The 13732-nt window shown below is 46.4% G+C and overlaps 1 protein-coding gene across 1 annotated transcript in view; it reads right to left on the reverse strand.

The window, feature by feature from the left end:
- The window catches only part of hmces (5-hydroxymethylcytosine binding, ES cell specific), a 62100-nt gene that overhangs the window by 3291 nt on the left and 45077 nt on the right, over positions 1-13732 (reverse strand). Inside the window, exons 5-6 of the mRNA XM_063068422.1 lie at positions 8257-8405; positions 6613-6805 (exon numbers count right to left, since the gene is read on the reverse strand). Of these exons, the coding sequence (XP_062924492.1) occupies positions 6613-6805; positions 8257-8405 (342 nt within the window). The remainder of the gene's footprint in view (positions 1-6612; positions 6806-8256; positions 8406-13732) is intronic.

Here is a 13732-nt window from a genome sequence, read left to right on the forward strand (position 1 = left end):
TCTACTCTGACATTACTGCTTAATCGGTCTTCGTTCAGCGCCGGATTACTGCAGCCACAGTGACATCCTAGTCACCGTAGACATCGCACTTGCACTCAACAGGGGCACAAGGAAAAGCATGCATGTAATTGCCATGCAAACACTGAATCCATTTGCTATGCAACTACTGTTTAATAAACCTTAATTATGCTGCCAACTATAATTTAATAAAGCAATTTTAGATTGAAAGCCAATAAATATATACTTGTCAAAGTAACACGTTTCAAATTGTGCAAAAATGCTTTTACACCAATTGTTTGTTAAAATTAAATACAAGTTAAAGCCTTTAATTCGGGGCACTGCCGCAGCATAGCAGTTAGTGGGACGCTGTTACAGCTTGGGCCACTGATGTTCAGAGTTCAATTCTGGCATACTCTGTAGGGAAGTTTGTACTTTCTTCCCGTGTGGGTTTCCTCTGGGTGCTCTGGTTCCCTCCCACAGTCCAAAGACGTACCGGTTAGGAGATCAATTAGTTATTGTAAATTGTCCTGTGATTAGGCAAGAGTTAAGATCATAAGATATAGGAGGAGAAGACGACCATCCGGCCCATCGAGTCTGCTCTGCCATTCAATCATGGGCTGATCCAATTCTTCCAGTCATCCCCACTTCCCTGCTTTTACCCCCTACCCCTGATGCCCTGGCTAATCAGAACCTATCTATCACTGCCTTAAATACACCCAATGACTTGTTAAATCAGTGGGCTGGTGGGCAGCTCAGCTTGGTGAGCCAGAAGGGTCAGTTTTGCATTGTATCTCTAAATAAATAAATAATGAGATGCCGTGGTCTGGAAATGTATTCTGATTTGTTAAATTCTTCCACAGCATTGAACTGAATTTGTATGCAATAACCTTTTTCACCACTAGATGGTACTGTCGCACCACATTCAAATTGACAGGCGGCACCTCACCACAAAACCAATTCTAATCCGTTCAAATTGTAGAGTTGATGAGGTTTAGTGTTGGTGATCTAATCCATTCTATCTTCTTCCACCTACAATGTAACGAAGCATACTACAGGAGTCCAATCTTGTAACATCAATCACACTACCAGAGTTTGAACACAAGATATTCCATAGATGCTGGAAATCTTGAACAATACTCACGTGCTACATTGGCGCCGAAATGTGTGGTGACAAGTGCAGGCTGCCCCCAGCTCACCCTTGGGCGTGTTGGTTGTTTATGCAAACAATGCATTTCACTGTATGTTTTGATGTACCTGTAGTAAACCTGAACCTGAAAACGCTGGAGGAACTCTGCGGGTCAAGCAGAACCTCTGCAGGGGAATAAACAGTCGATGTTTTGGGCCAAGACCCTTCAGCAGGACAAATATGACAAAGCTAATCTTTAAATTCTTTCAATCAAAACTGTATGCAGTCCCTATTCATCCATTAAAGTTTACTCACAATTTCCCTACTTTTATACTCCTAGCAATACACAGATGTTGGGAGGATTTTATTTCTTTCCCAGAAGGTTTGAATTTATCCATAGTACTTGAAATCGGGACAATAACTGAAGATTTTAATTCTTTTGAATTCTCTTTCCCAGAACACGAGATGAGGTTGGGTGGGACTACAACTAGAGGTCATGGGTTAAAGGTAAAAGGTGAAAAGTTTAAGGGGAACATGAGGATAAGTTCCTTTGCTCAGAGGGTCGAGCGGGGAACGAGCTGCCAGCACAAGTGGTGCATGCGAACTCTCTTTCAAAGTTTAAGAAAAGTTTGGATAGGTACATGGATAGTAGGGGTATGGAGGGCTATGGTCCCAGTGCAGGTCGATGTGAGTTGACAGTTTAAATGGTTCAGTACGGACTAGATGGGCCAAAAGGCCTGCTTTTGGGTGGTACTTTTCGATGATTAAGAGCATGAGCAAATTTAAAGCAGAATTTTTATGCAGAAGGGAACATAGGGATAGGGGAATTTGTAAGAAATGGAATGATTTCTAAATCTTACTAAGGAACCAATGTTTTTTTTAAACTCTCACACCTTTAAGGGCCTGGAAATCCTCTTCAGTGCACTGAAGCATGGTTTCTGGGTCAAAGTCGTCCACAATACCCAGGAAGGTATCAGACCTGAGTCTGAAGTCATGTGGAAGAGGCGAACCTGACAGACAAGTGGACATAGGGGGGTGGCGGAGGTAGGTTCCCGCTGCCCCATACAGAGTGATAGGTGAGTGGAACGCACTGCCGCGATTGGCGATAGAGGCAAATACATTCGAGACATTTTAAGATCAAAAGACATAGGAACAGAATTAGACCGTTCCACTCTAAGTCCGCTCTATCATCTGATCATGGCCGTTTAATTATCCCTCTCAACCCCATTGTCCTGCCTCCTCCCCATAAACTATTAAACCACAAGACACAGAAGCAGGGGATCAGCAGCTCGGCAGGCACTTGCATGGAAGACTATGTGGGACGGGAGGGTCTGATTGATCTTAGAGTAGGTGAAAGGGCTGGCACAATATCGTGGGCCAAAGGGTCTGTACTGTTTGATGTTCTAACACACAGTCAAGCTATTCCTGCTCCCAGTTCCCAGGAGCCCGGTGTTTTTATTTTTTGTACTGAGCGAGCAACTCTATTTCTACATTACTGCTCCCCATGGCCATTTTTTGCAGACATACAAACCGCTGCCACGTGTCAGAAGGTTCTCTCCGGATGGGTGAACTTCAAAATTCATTGCGTGATCCATCACCACATTTCAATCTCAGCCTGGCTGTCTCTGTCTATGGGACCGTTGCTCTTAAGAGAACACTGTGTACATGCCAATGTGTCCCTGCCACACGGCAACTCCAGCTTGATGGAAAATTGACATTAGAAAAACTGCTGCAGAAATAAACTTCAAGCAGTGTGTGGGAGACACCCACATAGGGGGTCTGCGGGGGAGAGAAGAGGGAGAGAGACAGGCGCACACACAGACCTCCACAGGTGGCCTGCGGGGGCAGAGGCGGGGGGGAGACACACAGACCCACACAGGGATTCGAGGAGGAGAGAGACAGAGACACAAAGACCTATGCAGGGGTCCTGCAGGGGAGAGGGGAGAGAATGAGAGAGAGACAGAGGCAGAGACCCACAAGGGAGTCCCACTGGCTGGGAATAGAGAGAGAGAGAGACATGCACACGGGGCAGAGGGGAAAGAAAGAGAACCCAACCCACACAGGGGTCTCACTGGGTTGGGGGGGAGGAGGAGGGAAGAGGACGGGGGGGGGAGGGAGGACACACACACAGACCCACACGGGGGAGAAAAAGAGACAGAGAGCAGAGACCCACACGGAGGTCCCACGAGGGGAGGAGTGGAGGTGGAGGGGGAGAGGGAGACAGACAGACAGACAGGTCCATACGGGAGGTCCTGTGAGGGAGAGAGAGAGACCGAGACCTACACAGGGATCCTGCCAGGGACAGAGACAGAGACAGAGACACATACACTGGGGGAAACGCTGGGATGATTGGAGGAAAGCATATGGGGGATACCAGAGGGGAGGTTTTTTTCCCTCCTCACAGAGAGTGGCGGGTACATGGAACAACCTGCTCGGGCTGGCCATACAAGCAGATGCATTAGGGACATTTAAGACAGCCTGAAACAGATGCATGAAAGAAAAATGGAAGGCTATGTGGGGGGAGCACACAAAATACAGAAGAAACAGCGGGTCAGGCAACATCTACACAGAGGACCAAACAGTGAACAGTCACAGTGAGGGGGAGGGGGAGGGAGAAAGGAGTACAAAATGGCGGGTGATAGGTAGAAGCAGGTGATGGGAAAGATGGTTGGTGGTGTGGAAGGAGGGAAGAAGGGTTAGGTTGATCTTAATGCAAGTTGAAAGGTCTGCACAGCATTGTAGGCCCAATAGCCTGCACTGTTCAATGTACTATACCCTCTATCTAATTTTCTGCATATGCCAGGTAGTCAGGCTCCCACATTACTTTAGAAATTTAAATCAAGCGTCACCCAAGTGGAGAGAAGAAGCAGAGGAGCTCGACTGAAAGCAGCATCTAGTGAAACATGCCCAAGCAGCAGGAGAAGGATCCCACAGTAAGGGCCGGACAGACCGAGATTTACACTGCTGCACAGAGGCACATTCAGAACACAAATCCCGAGAATACCATGCCTGGCTCCGAGGATATGTGCCCACATGATCAGGCTAGCACTGAATCAGGAGTTGCTGGGCGGTGTGGCTCGGAGGGCCAGAAGAGCTCACTCTACTCCACACTGTATCGCAATAAAAAACATTAAAAATGCTACAGCATCGTATTTCTTTGTTTTCCTGTACATGCTTGCAAGAAAACGAACTTCAAAGTAGTACGATAACTCTCACACCTTAAACGGCCTGGAACCCCTCTTCAATAAATCAAAGCACCGTTTCCTATTTTTTTGTATGTGCGTGCGTGCGTGTGCAATGTTGACGGGACGATGTCTTTTTCATGCCTTTACAAGGTGCCGGGGGGGGGAGAGAGAGAGAGAGAGAGAGAGAGAGAGACTGTTTGGCACGCCACTCCTCACACAAACATTTTCGTGGTATTTTTCCTTTTATTTTACGAGATTAAGTTGCGATCTCGACACTCAACCTGGCACGGATGGAAAGCGTGCTTGGGAGCGGCCCCGACTGGGTTCGAACCCGGGAACCTCCGTTCCGGAGTCCGGTACTGATGTCATTGCGCCACCAGCCGGCCCTAGCACTGTTTCTGGGTCACAGTAGTTCAGACCACTCCAGAAGAGATCAGGCTCAGTGTTTGAGGAGTCACATGGAAGAAGCCAGCCTAACAGACAAGCAGGCATAGGGGGATGTCCGAGGTAGATTCCCCCCAGTACAGAGTGGTAGGTGAGTTGGACGCACTGCCAGGGGTGGTGGTAGGCACAGGCACCTTGGACTTGAGTCCTGTGCCAGGGTGCCTGTGTGCCTAAGGGAGAGAGGTGTGCTCAATCTTTAGGAACGTTGAAGCCCAGCTAAGGAAATAAAACAAGGTACGTATCCAGATGAGGATGTGTTAAATGTGATCCAGTCCACATCCGAACAGGCTCCATTTACATCTGGAGTCAGGCACGAAGAATGGGCAAGATGTAAAGGATAGGACAGCGAAAACCAACGAGGGAACCATCAGGGTCTCCCTCCCCCCCATTTGTGGCAGTTACTGGGTGCACTGTAGACGAAGAGCCCCAAGCATTGTGGAAATCCCTCCCACCCATCTCACAATCTCTGACCCACTACTGTCAGGAAGGGAGGTATAGGAGCATCAGGACAAAGACTGGCAGACTGGGTAACAGCTTCTTCCCCCAGGCTGGGAGACTGATGGATACAGAGAAGGCCAGCGAGCTGGTTACTGTACCGTGTACCTATGCTGTGGACTTCACAGACATTTGATGAGCTTTTTATCTAATTTTTTTCATTGAGATACAGCGCAGAAAATGCCCTTCCAGCCAGCAATCTCCTGATTTAACTCGAGCCTAATTTACAATGACCAATTAGCCGACCAACCGGTACGTCGTTGGACTGCAGAAGGAAGCCTGAGCATCTGGAAAAAACACAGTCGGGGGAGAACGTACAAACTCCTTACAGACAGTGGGAGGGAATTGAACCTGGGTCACTGGTACTGTAAAGCACTGTGCCAACCACTGCGCTACTGTACTGCCCCTTATTTGTGGTAATACTTTGTTACATGTCCTGTGCATGATATATGTATTATGAGTGCACCATAGTCCGGTTTGTGTTGGCGTGTGGCCAAGTGGTTAAGGCGTTCGTCTAGTGATCTGACGGTCGCTAGTTTGAGCCTCAGCTGAGGCAGCGTGTTGTGTCCTTGAGCAAGGCACTTAACCACACATTGCTCTGCGACGACACCGGTGCCAAGCTGTATGGGTCCTAATGCCCTTCCCTTGGACAACATCGGTGGCGTGGAGAGGGGAGACTTGCAGCATGGGCAACTGCTGGTCTTCCGTACAATCTTGCCTAGGCCTGCACCCTGGAGAGTGAAGACTTTCCAGGCGCAGATCCATGGTCTCATGAGACTAACGGATGCCTATATAAAAGTCTGGTTCATTTGGCTGTATACATGTACAGCCCGGGTGACGGGGTGGAGATACGTCTCTACCAAAGTGTGAGGCACTCCTACCCTCGGAAAGCCTGCAGGTGACCCTTGGGCAAGGTTTAGCACCTGCTTAGCCCCCCCCCCCCACTGATCAGGGTCACGTGAAGCCATGGGATGGTCGTATGAGCAGCTGATGCATGTCACTAGTGCTGGTTATGCGACCACTGACGCTAGGCAGACAATCGCTGAAGAGTATTGATGACATCTGGGGTCACCCGTCTTGTAAAGGCACTGCCCAGAAGGTGGCAATGGCAAAACACTGCTGTAGAAAAATTTGCCAAGAACAATCATGGTTATGGAAAGACCATGATCACCATGACATACAACATGACACCACAGGAACAACATCTACAGTCAAATGACAACAAACTTTAATGTGAACTTGAGGTGGGGGGAGAACCTGTACCCTACAAATCTGCATCTAAGGAAGCAAAAGGTGTTCTTAAATAAATAACTAAACCTTGCATCATCTTGCCACCAGGTTTAGAAAACACAAAACTCTCACCTTTTTCATTTCCAGTTCTATGGGTCTGATGCACTCGATGTTGTCATTCCTGGAGTTATTCACCAGGGTGGAGACTGGGTAAAGAGCAATACATTCTGTTGGGTGGATCAGTTTGATGGCCTCCATGACGGATATTTCACCATAATCCAGCCATTTGCGCACAGCGTCCTCTCCATCCAGAATAGCAGGCATCCTACACAGCGAGAGCGAGGGAGATTCACATTAAACCTTGCTGTGTTTCAAGTACTAGTTGATACACCACACCACACATTCTAGGCATAAGGGATACCTGGTGGTTTAAAACTTCCACCTGTTCTGCTCCTTTAATACAGTAAAAGTTACACCATCCATAAGACATAGGAGCAGAATTAGGCCATTTGGCCCATCAAGTCTGCTCCCCCATTTGATCATGGCTGATCCATTTCCCTCTCAACCCCATTCCCCTGCCTTCTCCCTACAACCTTTGACATCCTGACTAATCAAGAACCTATCAACTCCTGCTTTAAATATACCCAAAGACTTGCCCCCACCACCCCAGCTGTCTGTGACAATGACTTACGGAAGGTGCAAAGGAGATTCAGCAGGATTGGAGTGTATGTCTTATGACAACAGGTTGAGCAAGTTAGGCCTTTACTCGCTGGAGTGAAGGAGGACCACAGCTGACTTGATAGAAGTGTACAAGGTAAGAGTCATTAATAGATCAACAGTTGGAGACATTTTCCCAGGGTGGAAATGGCTAATACAAGAGTTCAAAACTTCTTTGGTCTTGGGACTCGGGCCAAAATGTTGACAGTTTATTCTCCTTCATGGATGCTGCCCGACCTACTAAGTTCCTCCAGCATTATGTGTTTAGCTCAGATCCTGGTCTGCACAGGTGTCAACTCCACTTCTACGTCTACACACACTTCATAGCCTGCGTCTGCATAGCCACCACCTGTACAGCACGAACATCCATTTCTCTAACTTCCGGTAATTTTTCCACAAGCCTCTTCTCTCCTTTTCCATTCCCCTTCTGGCTCCCCTCTTGCCCAGTCTCCTCAACCACTCATCACCTCCCTTTGGTGTCCCCTCTGTCCTTTCTCCCATGGTTCACTGTCCTCTCCTATCATATTCCGTCTTCTTCAGCTCTTTACCTCTATCGCCTTGTAGCTTCTTAGTTCATCCTTCCTCCCCTGCCCACCCATCTTCCCCCTCACTTGGTCTCACCAATCACCTGCCAGCTTGTAGTTCTTCCTCAACATTTTCTAATTTTTCCATTCCCCACTCACGCCCCTTCTCACCCCTTTCCTTCTCCTCACCTGACCATCACTTCCCCCTGGGTCCCCTCCTCCTTCCCTCTCTCCCATCAGGTTCCTTCTATTTCAGCCCTTGACACTTATCTCACCTCCCAGTTTCTCACATCATCCCCCACCTCACCCTCACCTGGCTTTACCTATCAACTTCCCCTCCGCCCCACCATCAGGTTATTCTGGCTTCTGCCCCCTTACTTTGCAGTCCTGTTGAAGGGACTCCGCCCGAAACGCCGACTGCATATTCCTCTCCACACGTGCTCCCTGACCCGCTGAGTTCCTGCAGCAAGCGCTTTGTGTGTGTTTTGCTGTGGATTTCCAGTATCTGCAGAATCTCGTGTTCACTTCTCCTTACCTCTCGTGTACCCAGCTCATGGCTTTGGAAGCACTCACAGTGATGACGGTGTGCGTATAGAGTTCCTCTCCCCCGCTAGGAGGTCTCCAGCAGTCAAACAGCCCAGCCATTGTGAGCAGGCGCCGGCCCTTCCACTCTTCGCCATCAACCTGAATCATCAATAAACAGTTAATCCACTCCACGGAAAAGTCTAAATCGGACAGAGGAAAAGCATCTGGGAGCAAAAGACACATTTCATAGATATTTATAGAGGCAGACAAGATGAAACCAGGCTCTTTTTAGAGGGCTGAAAAGCCCTCTCTTTAGCGGGCTAGACACACAGGCTCTTTAGCCCTCTGTGCCCACCCCGCTTACACCATATAGAATGTAGCAATTAGCACAACGCTCTACAGCGCAGGCGATCACCAATGATGGTTCAATTCCCACCGATGTCTGTAAAGAGTTTGTACGTTCTCCTGTGACCACGTGGGTTTCCTCCGGGGGCTCCAGCTTCCTCCCACATTCCAAAAGACACATGGTTACGGGTAGCAGGTTGCGGGCATGCTATTTAAGGCAGAAGGTGATAGGTTCTTGATAGTCAGGGCATGAAGGAATACAGGGAGAAGGCAGGAGATTGGGCCTGAGAGGGAAAATGGATCAGCCATGATGAATTGGCAGAGCAGACCCGATTAACCCAATGGGCTAATTCTGCTCCTATACTTTGTGGTGCTTTTGCAGTCGGTTCCCTTTCCTGCCTGGACCTCACCATACTTGTTCGAACAATAATGAACACGACCTGAAATAAACAACTGTTTCTCTCCCTACAGACGCTCCTTGATCTGCAGAGTGTTTCTTGCACTTTCCATTTTCAGGTGTTCAGCAACAGTAGATTTGCTCGAACCCACTGACAATATAAAGACAGGAAATGCTGGAAATACTCAGCAGTCAGGCTGGGTCTGTGGGAAGAGAAACAACTTAATATGTCAGGTCCAGGATACTTTATAATTCTCACATTCTCTTGAGGACATCCCAAAGTGCTTTACAGCCAAAAGTAAACTTCTCAAGTGCAGTTACTTTATCGTCTTCTTTGGTAGTCCATCAGAATCAAAGACAATTTGCTTCCACCCCAGTTATGCAGGTTTTGTGATAACACAGAGGTAGATTGAATGAACCGAATATGCCTGGACTCTTTCGATGACTTTGTGCATGGTGTTTTATATTCCCTGTTTTACTTTGTACTTCTTTATTCTTGCCGTTTGCGCAATTTTTTTTTAAATCGTTGTGTGTGTGTGGGGGGGAGGGGTTAATGTGTTTCTTTGAACCAGCTCCGTGATTTTTTTTGTTTCATGGTTGTCAGTGGAGAAGACAAATCTCGGTTGTATATTGCATATATACTTTGATAATAAATGTACTTTGAATCTTTGATGAGACCAGTGTGGGAGTGGCATTCTCTTCCATTGATGGGGCAGGTCATGTGAGGTGATGGTCCAGGTACATAGACTAGAGATTCTCAATACCATCCCAAATCTACTTCTCCACTTTGACACAACAAAGAACAAGACCGCACAGTACAGGCCCTTCAGCCCACTGTTAGATGATCAATTTAACACTTCCCTCCAGCAAAGCCGACAACTTTTCTGAATCAATCTAAGAGTCAAAGTTCAAAGTAGGTACACGTCAGCATATACTACCCTAAAACTCATCTTCTTTCAGGCATTCACAGTAGAACAAAGCAGTACAAAAGAATCAATGAAAAACTATGCACAATGATTGACAAAACTGCATTTACAATAAAAATAAATAAAAATAAATAAGAGTAACATCTATATAATTAATAGAGAATAAAATATAAAAGGCGCCACACTTATCAAAATTCAGTCTCTTCGTGCACAAACAGTTGGAACTTGGGACCCTTCTTCTTCACCCTGCAACCCCTCGGACCACCTCAACCGGCCGCCTGGGAACAACAACGGTGGTCGACCAGACGCTCCACACGAGTCCGTCTCTGTCTCCTCTCCTCGCCGAACGCCCCGCTCGGGGTCCGATCCCGTTAGCGGGCTCACAGCACCTGGTCCATCCTCTGTCTCTCTCTCCCGCCTTCTGCCCCAAAACCCCGCGCATACAATATCTTCAGATACACCAAAAACATAACAACTATCCCAATTGGTTCATAACATCTCCTTATCACAGTCTAGCCCAAAACAAGCTGCTAGCGCAAGAACTTTCTCAGCATTTAACATAACAAAGCATTCCCAAGTATAAAATAACAAAGAAGCCATTTTAATTAGCCTACGCAGTAACATAAAAGACGAAACCCCCTTACACAAGTATTATCAAGAAGATACATTTAAATGCTCATGTATCTGCCTCCACGACTACTGTGGCAGTACACTACATGCACCTACCACACACTGTAAAAAATCCTACCTCTGACATCCCCCTCAGACATTCATCCAATCATCTTAAAATCATGTCCATTGTATCAGCCATTTCCACACAGGGAAAAACTGCGACTGCCTACACAGTCTGTGCCCCTTATCATCTTGTACACCTCTGTCTAGTTACCTTTTATCATTCTCCTCTTCAAAGAGGAAAGCCCTAGCTCATTCAACCTAAGACATGTTCTCTAATCCAGGCAGCATCCTGGTAAACCTAAAGCCTTTTCACGTCTCTCCTATGAGATGACAAGAACTGATCACAATACTCCAAGTGTAGTTTAACCAGGGTTTTATACAGCTGCAATATTACCTTACAGTCTCCTGGCTAATGAAGGCCAGCATACCATATGCCTTCTTAACCACCCTATCAACTTATGCAGCAAAACGAAGAGACTTATGGACGTGGACCCCAAGTTTTCTCTATTCCTCCACTGCTAAGGATCATGATATTAACCCTGTATTCTGCTTTCAAATTCAACCTTCCCAAGTGGATCACTTCATACTTCTCCAGGTTGAACTCCATCTGCCATTTCTCAGCCCAGCTCTGCATCCTGTCAATGTCCTGTTGTAACCTACAGCAACCTTCTACACTCTCCACAACTCCACCAAACTTGGTGACATCTGCAAGCTTACTAACCCACTCTCCCACTTCCTCATCCAAGTCATTTATAAAAATCAAAAAGACCAGAGGTCCCAGAACAGATCTCTGTGGAATACCACTGGATACTGATCTCCAGGCACAGTATGCTCCATCTAGTACTACCCTCTGCCTTCTATGGGCAAGCCGATTCTGAATTCACACAGCCAAATTTCCCTATCCCATTATAACCTTCTACACTAATCATCACACCAATGTATGATTGAACAATCTGATTTAATAACATTCATTGACATACAGGAAATTAAAGCACCATCATCATTATTACGTGTCGTGTCGTATGACATGAGCGATCATGGCCTTATCATTACCATGATTACTTCTGGCATTTTTTTTTCCTACAGAAGCATTTTACCATTGCCTTCTTCTGGGCAGTGTCTTTACAAGATGGGTGACCCCAGCCATTATCAATATTCTTTCGAGATTGTCTGCCTGGTGTCAGTGGTCGCATAACCAGGACTTGTGATGTGCACCAGCTGCTCGTACGACCATCCACCACCTCCTGCCATGGCTTCACCTGACTCTGATCGAGTTGTGGGGAGGTGGGGCCAAGAAAGTGTTGCACCTTACACCTCCTTCTACAGACACATCTCTATCCCGCCAGCCATAAATAAATGCATGGGGATTAACTCCCTCACTTTTCCTTCACACAAAGCCAATAGGTAGTTTATGAGCACTTGAGGGCACAAGTAGCTAATCAGGCTGACGCTGAGTTTGAAAGACCAACTCCCTCAAGTGTAGCACTATGTGTTGGTCCAGACTTCTTGGAAGCTCTGGCCTGAATAAAGCAATTCTTCCCTTCCACTTACACAATCACAAATGTAGACATTTTGGCATCAGAGGCAGAGTTGGGCCATTACTCATACAACACATCCATTTGATCTCTTTGACTGAGGTAATTAATATAAATGGACAGAAATAGCTTTGTTTCCACACAGGGTTGAGGTCTGGTGTGGGGCTCCCTGCTGTCTACACCATCAATATCAGCTCCATCTTCCCATCACTTTAACCTCACCGTATAAACCCACAGGACACTTACAGCGTGCAGTCAGGAACATTTTATCCCTCAAAGTACTTACATTCCGATCAATATCACGTGAAGAGGGGTTACTGCATATCCAAAAATGGAGCAGAAACAATGGTTGATTTCTCTTGCTCCTAGCCAAGGGATACATTTTTCAAAGCACTGATGCATTTTAAAAAGTAGGCCCTGTGTATTATACATAAAAATTGCTGGTGAACGCAGCAGGCCAGGCAGCATCTATAGGAAGAGGTACAGTCGATGTTTCGGGCCCAGACCCTTCTTCCCTTGTTTTGGGTCTCGGCCCGAAATGTCGACTGTACCTCTTCCTTTAGATGCTGCCTGACCTGCTGCGTTCACCAGCAATTTTTGTGAGTGTTGCTTGAACTTCCAGCATCTGCAGATTTCCTCGTGTTTGCCTGTGTATTATAATTGGTACCTTCTAATTTAAAAAAAATCACCACAATGGATTAGACCACAGGGAAGCAGGCTATCACTTTAAACGATAAACTGCCAGTGTTGTCTATCCAAACCAGATAAATGGGCAGGTAATTGTGGCAACTGTATCTGGTCACTGTTTTCAAACGTCCTCTCTCTCCTCCCCCCCCCCCAAAACTAATTAAACAGACTGAGCTAATCACAGCTCTCTCTCTCCTCCTGATTATCCTCCAGGAAAGATGCTGATATACGAACAATCACTATCGAAACTGAGTCAATCTAATCAAGGAAAATGACCGATGCAGGTAAACGCAGCTGATTGTGGGGAACACACTCAGCAAAATTAAACAATTTATAAAAGGATCAGAGGAGGCCAAATGAGGATCAATTCCACCCGATTTTGAGACCTTTGTTTGGTGCTCATCGATTCAATACTAATTTTGGCACCAATCTGCTTCCGTCACAATGAGCAGGGAGGTCAGCATAAATACTGGGATCAGTGCCCGTGCTGGTCTCCCTCCGCACTGTAAATACCAGCTTCATTACCTACACCCTAGCCTCTCTAAATGGCCTAATTCAGCTCCTATATTTTATGGTCTTAAACCTAAAGAGTGCTAAGGGTGAGGTCAAGAAGACTTTATGTAGTTAAAACTCCAACATTGTACTGCTGTCACAAATACAATTTTCATAACATATGCCCGTGACATTACATCAGGTTCTAATAGAACAGGACTACATTTTTCTGTTTTTCTTCTCTCTCGATCTTGCACTTGTGACATTATGTTTATCTGAGTTATTCTGTGCATGCGATGTTAATTTAAGTTTATGTTAAGTTTGTCATCACAGTTTGTACTGTGATACTGCTGCTAAAGCTAGTTTACCTGATAACTATGAACTTGACTAGTATTGCGCAATAGTCCCAGTGTGAAAGTTTTGCAAAGT

Source organism: Mobula hypostoma, chromosome 15, assembly GCF_963921235.1.
Source record: "Mobula hypostoma chromosome 15, sMobHyp1.1, whole genome shotgun sequence".
NCBI classification, from domain to species: domain Eukaryota; kingdom Metazoa; phylum Chordata; class Chondrichthyes; order Myliobatiformes; family Myliobatidae; genus Mobula; species Mobula hypostoma.